General features: G+C 40.6%; 1 protein-coding gene across 6 annotated transcripts in view; it reads left to right on the top strand.

The window, feature by feature from the left end:
* Positions 1-18307, top strand: part of DCLK2 (doublecortin-like kinase 2) — a 186562-nt gene that overhangs the window by 17304 nt on the left and 150951 nt on the right. For all 6 annotated transcript variants that reach the window (XM_010840770.1, XM_010840769.1, XM_010840768.1 and 3 more), the window contains exon 2: positions 7636-7967. In XM_010840770.1, coding sequence (XP_010839072.1) covers positions 7636-7967 — 332 coding nt within the window. The remainder of the gene's footprint in view (positions 1-7635; positions 7968-18307) is intronic.

Here is an 18307-nt window from a genome sequence, read left to right as displayed (position 1 = left end):
CCCATCTATTTCCCATGAATTGATGGGACTGGATGCCATGATCTTAGTTTTCTGAATATTGAGTTTTAAGCCAGCTTTTTCACTCTCCACTTTCACTTTCATCAAGAGGCTTTTTAGTTCCTCTTCACTTTCTGCCATAAGGGTGGTGTCGTCTGCATATCTGAGGTTATGGATATTTCTCCTGGCAATCTTGATTCCAGCTTGTGCTTCTTTCTTCCAGCCCAGCGTTTCTCATGATGTACTCTGCATATAAGGTAAATAAGCAGGATGACAATATACAGCCTTGACGTACTCCTTTTCCTATTTGGAACCAGTCTGTTGTTCCATGTCCAGTTCTAACTGTTGCTTCCTGACCTGCATACAAATTTCTCAAGAGGCAGGTCAGGTGGTCTGGTATTCCCATCTCTTTCAGAATTTTCCACAGTTTATTGTGATCTACACAGTCAAAGGCTTTGGCATAGTCAATAAAGCAGAAATAGATGTTTTTCTGGAACTCTCTTGCTTTTTCCATGATCCAGCGGATGTTGGCAATCTGATCTCTGGTTCCTCTGCCTTTTCTAAAACCAGCTTGAACATCTGGAAGTTCATGGTTCACATATTGCTGAAGCCTGGCTTGGAGAATTTTGAGCATTACATTACCAGCGTGTGAGATGAGTGCAATTGTGCGGTAGTTTGAGCATTCTTTGGCATTGCCTTTCTTTGGGATTGGAATGAAAACTGACCTTTTCCAGTCCTGTGGCCCTGCTGAGTTTTCCAAATTTGCTGGCATATTGAGTGCAGCACTTTCACAGCATCATCTTTCAGAATTTGGGATAGCTCAACTGGAATTCCATCACCTCCACTAGCTTTGTTCGTAGTGATGCTTTCTAAGGCCCACTTGATTTCACATTCCAGGATGTCTGGCTCTAGGTGAGTGATCACACCATCGTCATTATCTTGGTCGTGAAGATCTTTTTTGTACAGTTCTTCTGTGTATTCTTGCCACCTCTTCTTAATATCTTCTGCTTCTGTTAGGTCCATACTATTTCTGTCCTTTATGGAGCCCATCTTTGCAAATGTTCCTTTGGTATCTCTAATTTTCTTGAAGAGATTTCTAGTTTTTCCCATTGTTATTTTCCTCTATTTCTTTGCACTGATCGATGAGGAAGGCTTTCTTATCTTTGCTTGCTATTCTTTGGAACTCTGCATTCAGATGCTTATATCTTTCCTTTTCTCCTTTGCTTTTCACTTCTCTTCCTTTCACAGCTATTTGTAAGACCTCCTCAAACAGCCATTTTGCTTTTTTGCCTTCAGAAGACATCAAGTGACCTTACAATATGTGCTTTGCTTGTGGCAGGAGAGAAATGCTTGGGGTTAGGGCCTGTCAGCCAGGGGCATGCAGGAAGCAGAGGTGCTGCCGCAGGGGCTTACGAGCAAAGTGTGGGTGAGGAAGTGGGGGAGGCAGATGAGGACTGTCTAGCTGGGCACTGTGTGTGTTGGTTGCTCAGTCGTGCCCAACTGTGTGTGACCCCATGTGTGCAGCCCACCAGGCTCCTCTGTCCATGGGATTCTCCAGGCCAGAATACTGGAGTGGGTTTCCATGCCCTTCTCCAGGGGATCTTTCCAACCCAGGGATCGAACGCAGGTCTCCTGCATTGCAGGCAGATTCTTTACTGTCTGAGCTACCAGGGAGTGAATGGAACCCAAAGCGCATCAGGTAGAGGGGGACGGGGAATGAAGAGGGGAGGATTTGTGTGTGGTAAGGTCTGAGACACTTGTGTATAATCCTGTGTAAACAAAGAAGAATGTGCCTGACCTGAAACCTCAGCATGAGGGGCAGGAAGGATCCAAATGTTGGGCAAGGGGCGTAATATTGAATGGGAGGAGAGTGCCCTTGTCACCAAGACGGGAAAGGAGGCGAGAGAATTGGCACAGACTCATTGGAAAAGACTGATGCTTGGAGGGATTGAGGGCAGGAGGAAAAGGGGACAACAGAGGATGAGATGGCTGGATGGCATCATTGACTCGATGGACGTGAGTCTGAGTGAACTCCGGGAGTTGGTGATGGACAGGGAGGCCTGGCGTGCTGCGATTCATGGGGTCGCAAAGAGTCGGACACGCCTGAGCAACTGAATTGAACTGAACTGAAGTATGTCTGTAAGAGATGGAGGTGTTCGGAGAGGAAGAGTTTGGGAAGTTCCTAGCTTCTTGCCTTTTAAAGAGGAGGCGGTTCATTTGATTAAGGATGAAAGTTAGTAGTTAACAGGTACCCAGGTTACATTACACAGCTGGTGACGGTCGGTCTGTCATCCTGCTCGGCGTGAAGTTATAGGGAGCATCTCTGAACAGATGTCAGTGGTAAGAAGCCGCAGCCACGCCTCCAGAGAGAGGTAGAATTTGGAAATCTTTCTGTTCTGCACTGTGCTTGAAAACAGTTAGGGTGTTGTGTAAACCACCTCCTGTTTCTACCCATCCTACTACACAGAAAACGAATCCTTAAAAAGAAAGGTTCATTGAGGTATAGTCAACTAACAGTATTAGTTTCAGGCATATGGCTTAGTGATTGAATACTTTTGCAGATTACACACCATACAATATTATCGTAAAATGTTGGCTTTATTCCTTGTGGTGCATCTCACAGTCCTGTGACTGACTTTCTAACTGGTAGTTTGTAACTGTTAATCCTCTTCATCTATTTTGCCCCTTTCCCAACTCCTCTCCCCTCTGATGACCACTGGTTTGTTCTCTGTATACAAATCCTCTTCTATATAGTATTCTTGTGATCATCATTTGTCACATGATTTCCCACCAGTGTGTTATGGTCCAAGAACTGTTGTTAGAGACAGATTGTAAATATGTCTGAGTGTGTGTATGTATCTCAGTTCTCTCCAGCTAACAACCACCAGGAGCATACCCAGAGCCGAGCTGAGTTTCCCACTCACGGCAGCAGGCAGGAGTGGACCCCACAGGACGCCTTAGGGCAACTCAGGAAGGGGCGTGACAGCTGCCATGGAAAGTGGGCTTTGGGTGCATGATTTCAGGGAGGTTCTAGGGAAGCAGGGACTCATTCTGTATTGGGTGTTGTCAGAAGAAGGGCAATTCTGTGACTCAGTGTCTTACTAAATGTTATAGTGAGGGCAGACGACTGAGGGAAAAGCTACAGTTGGTGAAGAAGTGGCAGTCACCGAGTGACCTGTTTGTGTCACTCTGTCACCTCGGAGTGGCTTCATTTGATACAGATATTCTGTGAAGTGATATCCACAGAGGAACACAGGTTGGACCATCTCAGACCAGACCCTGAGATCCAGCTGTGACTGTCAGACCAATTCTGACCATCCTCGGGGATGGCTTTATTTTTGATATATCCATGTATGATATTTAGGTATATACATAACACATTTATAACCTTCATTTTAAAAGAGATGTTTATTCCTTGTTTTGGTGAGTGTGTAATGTGTCTTGGTAAAAGTTTAAAAGATTCTCTGACAAGTTAGGGGAACAAGGTCGTGAGGAAAGAAGCGCCTGGTTTGCAGCCGCCGTTTCTTCCACCTTCAGTCTCTGCATCTTTCGCAGAGCTTCCAGCAGCGCTGTGCGGGCACAGAGCATACAGAGTTCACATCCTCTGGGCCCATAGGAGCCGCTATGAGAACGGTCCACGGAAGAATATACCACTTTCAGTGGAAAGCAAGTGGAGGTTTCTAGCTGTGATGACTTGGTTCTTTGGGTTTGGATTTGCTGTACCTTTCTTAATAGTAAGATATCAACCACTTAAAAAATGATCAATGAGACAGAGGAGGAGCAGATTAAGAGGTGGAAGAGGAGCCTTCCAAATCTTTGGGTTTGGATTGCTGTACCTTTCTTAATAGTAAGACATCAACCACTTAAAAAATAATCAATGAGACAGAGAAGGAGCATATTAAGAGGTGGAATCTCTTAAAAGGATCAAACCCTTGAACTCAGCATCCTAGATATGTTTGTGAATAAACTTATGGCATAAATCCTTAACGCCTCTTCTCTGGAATATGAAAGTGAAACTAAAGTCGCTCAGTCGTGTCCAGCTGTTTGCGGCCCTGTGGACTGCCGCCCGCCAGACTCCTCTGTCCATGGGATTCTCCAGGCAAGAGTACTGGAGTGGGGTGCCAGTTCCTTCTCCAGGAGATCCTCCCAACCCAGGGATTGAACCTGTGTCTCCCGCATTGCGGGTAGACTCTTTACTGTCTGAGCTACCAGGGATGATAATTGAGCATGTGCTTATTACATTTTATTTGGGTAATATTACGTTATTACTTTCTTAATTAATATGTGATTTAAAAGGAAAAAAATTCTCTCACAATGTAGCATTTTATCCATATACCAGGGTTCATTACTTGAAGATATACTTTTTCAGCTGTGTCATTAGCATAAAATGCACTGCCGTTTGGAAAACTTGTTTTCTCTCTGGAGAAAGTGTAGGAAACAGAAGATTCTTCCACTGACCCAGGGGGGAAGTAGGTGGTGAGGAGGGATGTTTTTAGTATTTAGAAGGTTAATACGACATTGTACAGCAGTGATGCTCCAATAAACTCCTTTTCTTGGTATTTATTTATTTTGGTTGTGAGGAGTCTTGGTTGCTGTGCACAGGCTTTCTCTAGTTGCGAGGAGCGGGGGCTGCTCTCTAGCTGTGATGCACGGCTTCTCATTGTGGTGGCTCCCCCTGTTGCAGAGCATGGGCTCTAAGGCAGCGGGCTCAGCAGTTGCAGCCCTTGGGCTCCAGAGTGCTGGCTCAGTAGCTGTGGTGCACGGACTTGGTTGCTGTGTGGCGTATGGGATCTTCCTGGACTAGGGATCGAACCAGTGTCCCTTGCATTGCAGGGCAGATTCTTAACCACTGGAACACCAGGGAAGTCCAAAAGCTTTTTTTAAGAGAGAAACACTTAGAAGATAAAGCAGATGGAGCTTGATATCAGAATATAGTTTGTAGGGAAAACCGTAAGGGTGAGGGATGATGCCTAGGTCTCTGGCTGAGGATTGAATAGGAAGTGCTGTTCCTCACCAGGATGGGGAAAAAGGAAGAAGTGACACATTGGCAGGGGGGGTAACAAATTTTAAACAGAAATCCCTACAGAAGCATAAATCTGGTTGTTGGAAGACTGATTGCTTCTACTCAATCTTGTAGTTGCCTGGTGTCTTAACGAAGAATAAGGTTTTATTGTTTAATAGCAGGAACTATCACTGCCTTAGGAACCAAAATTTTTAAGTGCTTTTGTCCACATATTCTCTCCCTGTAGGCAGATCTATGTAAATGACACAACTGTAGTCAGGAGATTGTTTGATGGAGGGGAACCAGGGGCGGCTGGTTGAGGCATCTCAGTGGCTACTTTGTCAAGGTGTGACATCTGTATATAGGGATTTCTGTGTCCAGAATACAGAAACTCAGGGCTGACCTCAAAATCACGTCTTGAAACTTTGTGCTGAAATGCTGAGTGCCGAGGATGCCAAGGTGGGTTTGCTGCCATGGGGGCAGCTGTCATGTGAGCGGGTACCCCGTGTGAATGATGAGGAGGGCGTCTGGGCTAAACAGAAGGGTGTTCTGTGAACGGTCGTGTCTGCCATGGGTGCAGAACAGGATGAGGCTCTGTTCAGCGGGCGTTCATCAGGCCGGGTTCAGCACTTTACATATTCATTATAGAACTGGTCCACAAGTTTTTAACAGAAACGTTATGAAGAAAGGAAGAGAGAGGAAGGAAGTAAAAATTTATCAGTAACCACACACAAAATTGAGAGACAGGCTTTCTTTACCTGTTTTCATTCTGGCATTCTGAACTCGTGTAAAGAGGCAAAAGGAAAATGTAAAAGGCAGCTCTCCTGGTTGACACATCAGCTTTGCAGGGGCTAGTTTGATCAGGGTAGTCTGACGTACTAAATTAGCGCTTGTTTTGCCATTGCCATTTCTCTTTATGTTTCGAAAGACTCTCCACTAGCTGATTTCTCTGGCCTTAAAAAAGAACAATCCCCTTTTCTTGCTGAGATTCCTTCTTTTATCTTCCAACTTAAAATTTTGGATCAAACATACAATTAAACTTTACATAGATAAAAATTGTAAGTTTTTCAATGTGAGAATGGTTTTCTGTATAAAATGAAAGCAGGATTGTAATGATTTATTTTAGCTCATGAATACTTGTATGTGATATATAGTTTCGTTTTACTAAATTTACACTTACTTTTGAATTACATGCCATTTTCCCACATTGAGAAAAAAGATAAACCTACAGAGATGGAAAATCTCTAAATGGTGATGGTTGGGCTGGATTTAAGAGTATTGGTGAAGAAGTAACATTGAAGCCTGAGGCTGGTTCCCTAACTTTTCGTGGGCAGTGGCCCTTTAAACAGAAGACGCTGCTCCTCTTTTCAGATACATTTGTGTCTCATCTGTTTCTGAATTGTTCACATACCTTTGGGAATCTTTGTGTTCTCCATTAATTAAGACTTCAAAACATTCTGATACTAGTTAAAAATAATATTTGCATTAATATGTTTTCCTCAAGAATTCCCCTCTACTATTTTGGTTATTTTGTTTTTAGCATTTAAGGCTTGTATCATCTATTTAAAATGAGACCATTATATTACATATGTGAAAAAAAGTTAATTCTTTTTGAATTAGAAGATACTTTAGAGAAAATCTTAACATGTAATCCTTTTATCTTTTATACCAGAAAGTTGGGACTAAAAGAATTGGGTGACTTCTGAGTTTCCTGAGAGAAATATTGTGATTTTTTTTCAATATATAATTTTGGAACTTGAAATTAATGAACATTTGGATCAGTTTAACCAATTGAAAAATTATACAGTTGTTATGTTTTACTTGATAAAAATGAAGCCGAAGGCTACATGAATAATGAACATATCATTTTAACTAATAATCCTTCATTTAAGTAGACATTGAAAAGGGTATCTATTTAAACTAATTATTTTAAATTCATTCTGCCATTAAGAAAAAAAATTCCTGTGGTATATTTCTTTGAGCTGACAAAACTCTAGCTTCATTTTTGTAGTTTCGTTAATTGAGTAAATGATCATATAACTGAATATAATTTAGTCAGCTCTGCAAATTTTGTAGAAATTTTTCTTGGAGGGCTGAAATACATAATTAGAAAGAGGAGGAAAACAGTTTTACTTCTTTATGTGAATATATTATCTTGTGATACAGTTATTTCTTCCAGAATGAGACATTAAAAATTAGTTAATGGACTTTTGTAAGCAAGGAGTACCTTAGAATTCACCTGGTTCAACAACTTCCCTTTAGAGACAATGATGCTGAGAAGCAAAGAGCAGGAAATTCCCTGGTGGTCCAGTGGTTAGGACTCTGCATTTTCACTGCTGGGGGCGTGGGTTTGATCCCTGATCAGGGAAGTAAGGTCTCACAAGCCGCTCTATGCAGGGTGACATGTGACCAGAAAGAAACCCAGATCTTTAGTTTCATTGTCCATTACGTTTCACTCCGCACACATTATGAATAGCATCACACAAGATGCTATTAAAAAGAAAGGGCTGTGGGGAGAATGCTGAATCTGTTAAGTTGAAGAGTCACTCAATGGACTTACAGCATTTGTGCTTCATAGAAAATGCTTCTACGGTGGGAATAATTCCATTGATAAACCTGATTTTTTTTCTTTTTAGGTGAGAGTTACGTGTGCGCGTCAAATGAACCATTTCGTAAAGTGGACTACACCAAAAACGTTAATCCAAACTGGTCCGTGAATATCAAGGGTGGGGCCACCCGCTCGGCCCCTCCCTCCTCAGTGAAGAGCGAAGTAAAGGAAAGTAAAGATTTCATCAAGCCCAAATTAGTGACTGTGATTCGAAGTGGAGTGAAGCCTAGAAAAGCTGTGCGGATCCTCCTGAATAAGAAGACTGCTCACTCCTTCGAACAGGTCTTAACAGACATCACCGAAGCTATTAAGCTGGACTCGGGAGTGGTGAAGAGGCTCTGCACGCTAGACGGGAAGCAGGTAGGATGTTTCTAGCCCCACACGCTCTAGCTTGCTTTTAAACCCTCTCTGTACCACGGGAGTTACCTAGTTAACAATATGAATGTCATAGCTCACTAGAAATGATTCTCCTAGTTGTACTTGTGAGGAGTGTGTGCGTGTGGGTCTTTATCATGAAAAATGATAAAGCAAGTGGCTTCCTTGTCTCTTTACCCAAGTATCTCAAAAGAGATGTAGAGAAATCTATCATAAACTTTTTGAAGTATAGTGTTACTGTTTTTTAGCAAAGTGATTCAGTTATACATATATATGTGTACACATTCTTTTTTAAATATTCTCTTCTGTTATGGTTTAATCATAGGATATTGAACATAGTTCTCTGTGCCATTCAGTAGGGCCTTTTTGTTTATCCATTCTGTATATAAAAGCTTTCATCTGCTAGCCTCAACCTCCCACTCTATGCCTCCCCCAGTCCCCTCCCCTTGGCAACCACGAGTCTCTTCTCTCGGAGAAGGAGATGGCACCCCACTCCAGTACACATGCCTGGAAAATCCCATGGATGGAGGAGCCTGGTGGACTGCGGTCCATGGGGTCGCTAAGAGTTGGACACGACTCAGCGACTTCGCTTTCACTTTTCACTTTCCTGCATTGGAGAAGGAAATGGCAACCCACTCCAGCGTTCTTGCCTGGAGAATCCCAGGGAGGGGGGAGCCGTCTGTGGGGTCGCGCAGCGTCGGACACGACTGAGCGACTTGGCAGCAGCAGCAGCAGCCTGTTCTCTGTGTCCGTGTTTCTGTTTCATAGGTTCATTTGTGCCGTATTTTAGATTCCAAAAAGAAGTGATATCATCCGGTATTTGCCTCCATTTTTCTGACTTCACTTTAGTACGATGATCTCTAGTTGCATCCATATTGCTGCAAATGGCATTGCTCCCTCCTTTTTGCGGCTCCGTAATCCTCCCCTGTCTATGTGTAGCACATCTCTATGCAGTTCCTCTGTTGCTGGGCCTTTAGGGTGTCTCGGCTGCTGTGAGCATGGGGTGCGTGTACCTTTTGGAATCATAGTTTTCTCTGGATATATGCCCGGGAGTGGGATTGCTGGATCATATGATAATTCTGTTTGTAGTTTTCTGAGGAACTTCCATACTGTTTTCCATGGTAGTTGTACCAACCTAGAGGGAAATGTGAACTTCTGAGGGAAAAATTTAAGTTGAAAAGGCTGCTACATGAAATATTCTCTATTTAAGAATAAAAACATCTATTGACCACTAGAGTCATTATGAGTTTGAGTAAATCACAGAAGTAAAAATAAAAGATATTTAATGCTCTTAGGAAACTTTCCTGTCTGATACTACTGCTACTGCTAAGTCGCTTCAGTCGTGTCCGACTCTGTGTGACCCCATAGACATCAGCCCACCAGGCTCTTCTGCCCCTGCAATTCACCAGGCAAGAACACTGGAGTGGGTTGCCATTTCCTTCTCCAATGCATGAAAGTGAAAAAGTGAAATATTTATGTATAATATAGAAAATGTGTTTCAAAAATGTACTTTCATAGGAATGACCATGTGAGTTTCATAGGGAACACTGGAGGTAATTAAGCAGCATTTCTGAAAAATGTACACAAATTATACAGGAATATACAGGCCAAATTATAGTAACAATATACCAGGGAACCTAATATGCTAAAAAAAAAAAGTTGAGCAGATAGCAAGAATGCATGAATAGCAGATATACAAATATTGAGTTTCACCACAATTAGATTATCATTTCTAAAAAGAAACATGAGACTTCCAAAGTGTATTTTTTCCTAATTTCAGTAGTTGTTTAGATTTACATTGTATTAAACATTGTAGTTTCCAGCATTCGATTTGTTACTTTATTCCACTTTATTTCTTCCCTCGAACATACTTAATTTATTTTGAAGTGTTTGGCTTGTGTAGTGCTGAGAATGAATAATGAACACTGGAGCAATATCTTCTGTAAAAACACAATTAGTTTCTAATTTTCTAAGACCAGATCTAGTTACTGGGTTGTTATCTTAAACATAAACCAAATTTTATACAGTAGATTCTGAAAGTTCTAGTACATGATAGTGAGTTTACAATGACTTTACTGATTAAAATTAATAGTGAGAAGGCATAACATTTCATAGAAGCCTGTCCCAAAATAGGTTCACGATATGAATGGAAATAGACACTTTACATTTTAACTTACTAGCACAGCACAACACAAAACACCTTAAGATTCATCTTACAAGTAAGTGAAAAAAAAATTAGACCACAGGACAAAAAGATGTGGTAAATCAAATAGCTGATTGTTGGTGGACGCATAGAAGATGAGAAGTGGGAAGACAAGTTTAAGATACCTAACTTTTACCTAAGGAAAAAGGAAGATCAAAGGTGCAGCAAATCAGAAAACATAGAGTATAAACTGGAATTCAGCAAAGATTTTAAAAGCAGAAACCGATTTGGAAATCTCCAAATGAACGTTGTTCAGGGAAAATGTAAATAAACTATAGAAGTTGAACATCTAATTGAAATAGAAATCACTGAAACTTTAGTATTCAGAAAATTGTCTTTGGAAAAACTCCAGGTAGAAATATTTATATTTAAAAATGTTTAAAGCACAAGCAACACAAATCACCAACATATTAAAGACTATTGTTATGAGTAGACTTATGACAGAAATTAAAGGGTGGCTTACTATTAAGAAACCCTTTCATACGTGAGATCTAGAGGAAAAAGCATAGTACACACATTCCCAAACGCTGTCACAAAATACACTGTATTTTGGCACTGACAAAATACAGATCTATATTCTGTTAAAGATCTAGTAGTAAAATGGGGGATGAGTTCTTTAATACACTAAGAAAAGAAAAATTCTTACCTGAAACAAAAGTGCATGTCAGTTCAATTCAGTTCAGTCGCTCAGTCGTGTCTGACTCTTTGCGACCCCATGAACCGCAGCACACCAGGCCTCCCTGTCCATCACCAACTCCCGGAGTTTACACAAACTCATGTCCATTGAGTCGGTGATGCCATCCAACCATCTCACCCTCTGTCGTCTCCTTCTCCTCCAGCCTTCAATCTTTCCCAACATCAGGGTCTTTTCAAATGAGTCAGCTCTTCACATCAGGTGGCCAAAGTATTGGAGTTTCAGCTTCAACGTCAGTCCTTCCAATGAACACCCACAATTGATTTCCTTTGGGATGGACTGGTTGGATCTCCTTTCAGTCCAAGAGACTATCAAGAGTCTTCTCCAACACCACAGTTCAAAAGCATCAATTCTTCTATGCTCAGCTTTCTTTATAGTCCAACTCTCACATTGATACATGACTACTGGAAAAACCATAGCCTTGACTAGATGAACCTTTGTTAACAAAGTAATGTCTCTGCTTTTGAATATGCTGTCTAGGTTGGTCATAACTTTCTTTCCAAGGAGTAAGCATCTTTTAATTTCATGGCTGCAGTCACCATCTGCAGTGATTTTGGAGCCCCCAAAAATAAAGTCAGCCACTGTTTCCCCATCTATTTCCCAAGAAGTGATGGGACCAGATGCCATGATCTTCGTTTTCTGAATGTTGAGCTTTAAGCCAGCTTTTTCACTCTCCTCTTTCACTTTCATCAAGAGGCTCTTTAGTTCCTCTTCACTTTCTGCCATAAGGGTGGTGTCATCTGCATATCTGAGGTTATTGATATTTCTCCAGGCAATCTTGATTCCAGCTTGTGCTTCATCCAGCCCAGTGTTTCTCATGATGTATTCTGCATATAAGTTAAATAAGCAGGGTGACAATAGACAGCCTTGACGTACTCCTTTTCCTATTTGGAACCAGTCTGTTGTTCCATGTCCAGTTCTAACTGTTGCTTCCTGACCTGCATACAGATTTCTCAATTGGCAGGTCAGGTGGTCTGGTATTCCCGTCTCTTTCAGAATTTTTCAGAGATTGCTGTGATCCACACAGTCAAAGGCTTTGGCATAGTCAATAAAGCAGAAGTAGGTATTTTTTCTGAAACTATCTTGCTTTTTCAGTGATCCAACGGATGTTGGCAATTTGATCTCTGGTTCCTCTGCCTTTTTTAAAACTACCTTGACCATCTAGAAGTTCACAGTTCACGTACTGCTGAAGCCTGGCTTGGAGAATTTTGAGCATTACTTTACTAGCATGTGAGATGAGTGCAATTGTGTGGTAGTTTGAGCATTCTTTGGCATTTCCTTTCTTAGGGATTGGAATGAAAACTAACCTTTTCCAGTCCTGTGGCCACTGCTGAGTTTTCAAAATTTGCTGGCGTATTGAGTTCAGCACTTTCATAGCATTATCTTTAGGATTTGAAATAGCTCAACTGCAGATGGTGACTGCAGTTGTGAAATCAAAAGGCGCTTACTCCTTGGAAGAAAAGTTATGACCAGCCCAGACAGCATATTAAAAAGCTGAGACATTACTTTGCCAACAAAGGTCTGTCTAGTCAAGGCTATGCTCTTTCCAGTAGTCATGTTTGGATGTGAGAGTTGGACTGTGAAGAAAGCTGAGCACAGAAGAATTGATGCTTTTGAACTGTGGTGCTGGAGAAGACTCTTGAGAGTACCTTGGACTGCAAGGAGATACAACCAGTCCATCTTAAAGGAGACCAGTCCTGGGTGTTCATTGGAAGGACTGATGCTGAGGCTGAAACTCCAACACTTTGGCCACCTGATGTGAAGAGCTGACTCATTTGAAAAGACCCTGATGCTGGTAAAGATTGAGGGCGAGAGGAAAAGGGGACAATGGAGGATGAGATGGTTGGATGGCATGACCAACTCAGTGGACATGAGTTTGAGTGAACTCTGGGAGTTGGTGATGGAGAGGGAAGCCTGGCGTGCTGCAGTCCATGGGGTCGCAAATAGTTGGATACGACTGAATGACTGAACTGAAACTATGGTGGAGATAATGAAGATAATTGTGACCTCCCTCAAAAGATCCCATGTATGTACTGCTACAGTCTGTGCTCCCAACCCTGCAGCAGGCGCCCCCAACCCAAGCCTTCACTGGAGATTTCCTGGACACCCACAGGTAAGTCTCCTGTGGGCTCACTGTGCCTTTCTCCTGGGTCCTGGTGCACAAGGTTCTGTGGTGCCCTCCAAGAGTCTATTTCCCAGTCCTATGTGAGTGCTGGCAGCTCTATGGTGGGGTTAATGGCGACCTCCTCCAAGAGGACTTATGCCATACCCACACCCAGAGCCCCTGTCCCTGCAGCAGACCACTGCCGACACGCACCTCCGCAGGAGACGCTCACAGTTCTGTCTTGGTCTCTATGGGGTCCCTGGGTCCTGGTGCATGCAAGGTTTGTTTGAGCCCTTTAAGCGTCCCTGGTGGGAATGGGGTTTGACTCTGAACACGAATTTGCCTCTCCCACAGTCTTGCTGCGGCTTCTCCTTTGCCCTTGGACGTGGGGTATCTCCTCACAGCCACTCCAGTGCCTACCGTCTTACTGGGGTTTCTCTGACCTTGGATGTGGGGTATCTCCACACAGCCGGTCCGGTGAAGCGCACCAGCCGCTCCAGACCTTGAATGTGGGATATCTCAAAAGCCCATGTGTTGGAAAACAAAGGAGTTACAGGAAGTGCTTCTATGACAATCAGGTGCCTGGTAAGGATGCCAGGTGGCACCTGGTACTATCACATTGATTGTTGTTGTTGTCCCGCCACTCAGTCATGTCCGACTCTTTGTGACTCCACGGGCTGGAGCACGCCAGGCTTCCCTGTCCATCTCCTGGAGCTTGCTCAAACTCATGTCCATTGAGTCGGTGATGCCATCAAACCATCTCATCCTCTGTCATCCCCTTCTTATACTGCCTTCAATCTTTCCCAGCGTCAGGGTCTTTTCTGAGTCAGTTCTTCGCATCAGGTGGCCAAAGTATGGAGCTTCAGATCAGTCCTTCCAAAGAATAATCAGGATTGATTTCCTTTAGGATTGACTGGTTTGATGTTCTTGCAGTCCAAGGGACTCTCAAGAGTCTTATACAGCACTACAGTTTAAAAGCATGAGTTCTTTGGCGCTCAGCCTTCTTTATGGTTCAACTCTCATCAACTCTCCTGATTTTTTGTATTGATTAAATGCAGTTTCCTTAAGAATGTAAATGAGATTGTTTTGGAGTGAGGAGAGCAATACCTGACAAAGTGATTTTAAATGTTAATCTTAAAAAATAAGCAGGAAAATTTTGGAAATAATGATTCATTGGCTGTCATGCTGCCAGATATCAAATCCACATCCTCATAACCATACCAAAAATAAGCTCCAGGTGTCTTAAACATATAGATGTCAAAATGAGACAAAAGAACAAAAGGAGATATGTCAGTAGTTGGAATGGGAAAGGATTTTCTAAGTATGAAAGTAGTGGAAAAATTAATTTTGAAGGGAAGGTTGATTGGTTAGGCATAACAGTTTGAAATTTCTAGATGTCAAGCAAAGATTATGTATATTTATATTGAGTCATAGTAGTTTAATATGAAAAAAATAACATTACAATGGAAAAGTAGATAAAGGGCCAAATAGACAATTTGAGAAGATAGGATTATAAATTGTAAGCATAAAAAAGTTCAGTGTCACTAATGAAAATGTAAATTAAGGCAATGAGATATTATTATTAATATTTAAAGTTGATAGGTTTTTGTAAAAAAGAAAATGTTATTGTTTAATGTGCAGTGAATTGGCATTTCCAAAGAGTGGAAGTGTACTCCGTCTCATTAGCTTTACGGAAAGCAATTTTTTTTGTATAACTTGAAAATATTAACTTCTAGGAATTTATCCTAAATAACTGAAGATACAAACATAATTGTGCATAAAAATTTTCTAGCAATCAGATCAAAAGATTGGAAATAATTTAAAATCTCTAAAGTAAAAAGCAGTTAAATGGTATTACCGTAAGATTTATGTGTAGTAGGTATTGAAAATTGTGGTGAATTGTGGGGAAATTGTGGGGAATATTTGAAGACGAAGAAAATGTTAAGTGGAAAAGGCAAGGAAAGAACACTGTAGTGTGTTTTCAATTTTGTGTTAAGTAAGAGAAGTGATGGTATAGTTACCATAAGAAATCCAGCATTTGCTGTTTTGATTTCCACTACTTTCTCATGTCTGCTTAGAAGCAGAAACTCAAGCACTGAGAAAGAAAATAAGACTGATTTCAATCAGATCATAGAAATTAAAACACTGAGTTAATCATTGAAATTTTGGCATGTGGTTATAGAATGTTACATATATCATTTTTGCCACCGTTCATGTCTTAAAAAGATTAAACCATTATTTCCTATGTACAAAGAAAAGAGAGATTTTTAAACTTTGAAATAAAATGATGATTTGGAAAATAATAGATTTCATTTTTGATAGACCCAGCTTTGGATATTATATTTTCAGATTGCCAGGTACCCTTAAAAACTAGTTTTCTGGGCATGGATTCAACATTTTTGTACTGTAGGTAGACTTACTATTTAAAACATTAAGTCTGTCTTTTTGTTGGTTTATAAGTGTGAAGAGATTAAATCTTGCTTTGAAATAGCCTGAGATTTGTCTTGTGCTTAAGATTAAAGCAAACCTTTAAGTGGTCAATGTTCATTTTATTTTTCCCCATAAAATGAATTTTTCCAAACTATCTGCTCTCTAAAAACTCTCAAAAAAAGAACAGCTTTGCTTAGGTGATGAGAAAGGAACTAAGATGTGTTCATGAATTGTCTCTGCACAAAATTTTAGACTAGCTGCCTTGACTTCAATGTTCTTTTTCTTGGTTACTTCCTACTCATATTTTGTTCTCACTTTAATTAGTCTGGTCTTTGACACGAGGATAGAGGTTAAACAATTTGTAGGCAATTAATCAGTTCATCATGAACAGTGTAGTGATCCCATTCTGACCCTTGTGCTAGAGTTTTAAAGGGCCCTTGTTATCTTTTATGGTTTGAGAGCTTTTCTTGATTGAAGAGGTACTGGTGTGTCATATGCCTGTAAGCATTTATGTGGTGAAAACCATGTCTGTGAAGTCTTTCCTTTCCTCTAAACTGGTGATCCCATCTTCCTAGTAGTAGTATCTCCATTTACAAGGTCTGACTTGGTTAGTCTGATGCATTTTATGTCTCTTTACAAAATCACTTAAGATAAAATCACAGTTTAGGATTTTGTCCATGAGAATTCTTGGGTTTTCTCTAGCATTAAGCTGTCGTGCTCAGCTGGGTACACTTTTGCCTTTTGAGGACTTTGCAACGTCTGTGAGTCATGCTTTGGTGATCCTGACTGGCATTTAATGGGTAGGTGCCAGAGGAAACTGCTGACCTTCCTGCAACGCACAGGACGGCCACAGAAGAATTCTTTGGGGGCCAAAATGTCAATAATGCTGAGATTCAGAAATCTTGGTGTAAAGTAAGTGAAATGCTTCAAAGGGAAATGATGCTTATTAAAATATCAGCTTTGTTATCGTTTAGGCCACATGCTCCAGGTTCGGTGTATTTCAGACCTCTTAGGTGTTCTCATAACCTTTCTATCCACTTTTTCCCTGAGGCAGGTGGGTTTGAACGTCACGGTCTGTAGTCTTTATTCTCCTGGATTTCAGACTGTTGGTCTGACGTACTGTTGGGTGGTATAGTTTCACACGGAATTAAATAAAAGATGTCCCGAGTCATTTTACCTGTATTTAAAGAGAAGCCTAAGACATCAGGATTTAATTTTGTAAAATCTCAAGTATTTAAGACTTAAAAGTGATGTCATAAAAAAAAGCGATGTCATAATTATCAGTTTTTTAAAAGTATGCAACCTAGGTGTTTGTAGATGGGATGACTAGAAAAAAGCATTTGTATAAATAGAAATCGTCACTGTTCCCCTAAGTAGTTTTTTTAAACTTGAAATTAATTTAGATTAAATGCTTGACTTTTATTTTTGTTCTTAAAAACAAAATCTTCTTGAACTTTTAAATTGTTTAGGAAGAGAAGGTTTACTTTTTAAATTTTCTGAAAATCAGAGTGCCTTTCTTAGAATAAACTGCAGCAGGGGAGAGTTCTTTTTTAAAAATGTCTTTATTTTGTTAAGAGACTGAAAGGTCCAAATATAGCTTTTGTCCACATGTGTAAAAAATTCTAGCTTTTACCTTTCATAGAAACAGCAGAGTTTTAACGTAAAAGAAACATATTTAGTGGAACTTTGGAACATGTTGATTCTTGTCATGGGCAGAGGCAAAACAGACTCAGAAATTGCTTGCAGTTGACGCTTTGGGGGTAAAATGCTTCCAGACTTTGGGACCAGTGCCAGCCTCAGGATGCCCGTGTGCCATGGGGCCTCCATGGGGAGCAATGGCAACCCCTTGGAGGGCATCCGTCTTATCAGCCATCTTAGAGTTTATGAAGGTTTCCATCCTCACTTTTTAAAAAGTTTTTTTCATGGGTACTATACTATGAATAATACTCTTGTGTCTTCTCTTTTTCCAGCATCACATTTTTCTAGTGAAGATTCATTTCTTTGTAATGACCCAACCACATTTATTTAAAGCAATCTCTTCTCTAAAATTGCTGCAGAAAAATCAAATGGTTGAATATAAATGTTTTCTATAATTCATCTAATCCTGATAGTTTTCTCCCTTGAGGTCAACGAGGACAGCTCGGTTTTAATTCTCACACTGCTCCTAGCGCCCGCATTTCCTTTTGTAGATACTAGAAATCCAGACAACAGTGTTTTGTCCTCCTAGATAAATTCACACCTCTGAAGTATGAATAGCTAATCTATCTCAAGTCATGGAAAATTTATCCCAATCAGGAATCAATAGACTGTGTGTAACCAGGGGTTTTATTCAGTACAGCTGGGGTCCAGGTATAGAGAATGTTCGTTTGTTTTTCGATTCTTCATCTAAGCAGAAATATCTCTTACTTTAAGAAGGAGGGGAAAGCTTCATCTTTGTTTTTCATGTAACAAATCCCGTTTCTCAAAGAGTGATCTGAAAGGTGGGAAGAAAGAGGGAGTATTTAGATATCACTCTTCAAAGTTTGTGTTTTGCTATTCTGATATCCACGGTATAGGCAGTTTCCCCTGACCTTAAATAATAGTTTCTCCCTTTTATGGGACACTGTAGGAGAACACTGAAATTCGGTTAGTAATGACTGCGGTTGCAAATTAGGAGAAGAGATACTTAAAAACAATTTTAGTTCTCAGTGAATTACGCAATGTAAAGTGTAGGTGAAATAAAAATGACATCACTGAAAAATCTTGTTTCCTTATTTATTCCTTTGATGTCCAAGTTAGAGTAATGCATAGAACATAAAGACTGTGTCAAATTAGTCTCACTTTTGTTATAAATGTATTTTTCAGTGATTATCATAATTATTAAAATATATACTTTGTCACATACATATTGTGCA

The sequence above is a fragment of the Bison bison genome, unplaced genomic scaffold, assembly GCF_000754665.1.
Source record: "Bison bison bison isolate TAMUID 2011002044 unplaced genomic scaffold, Bison_UMD1.0 scf7180017864146, whole genome shotgun sequence".
In the NCBI taxonomy this organism is placed as follows: domain Eukaryota; kingdom Metazoa; phylum Chordata; class Mammalia; order Artiodactyla; family Bovidae; genus Bison; species Bison bison.
This window is presented reverse-complemented; position numbering and strand designations above follow the sequence as displayed.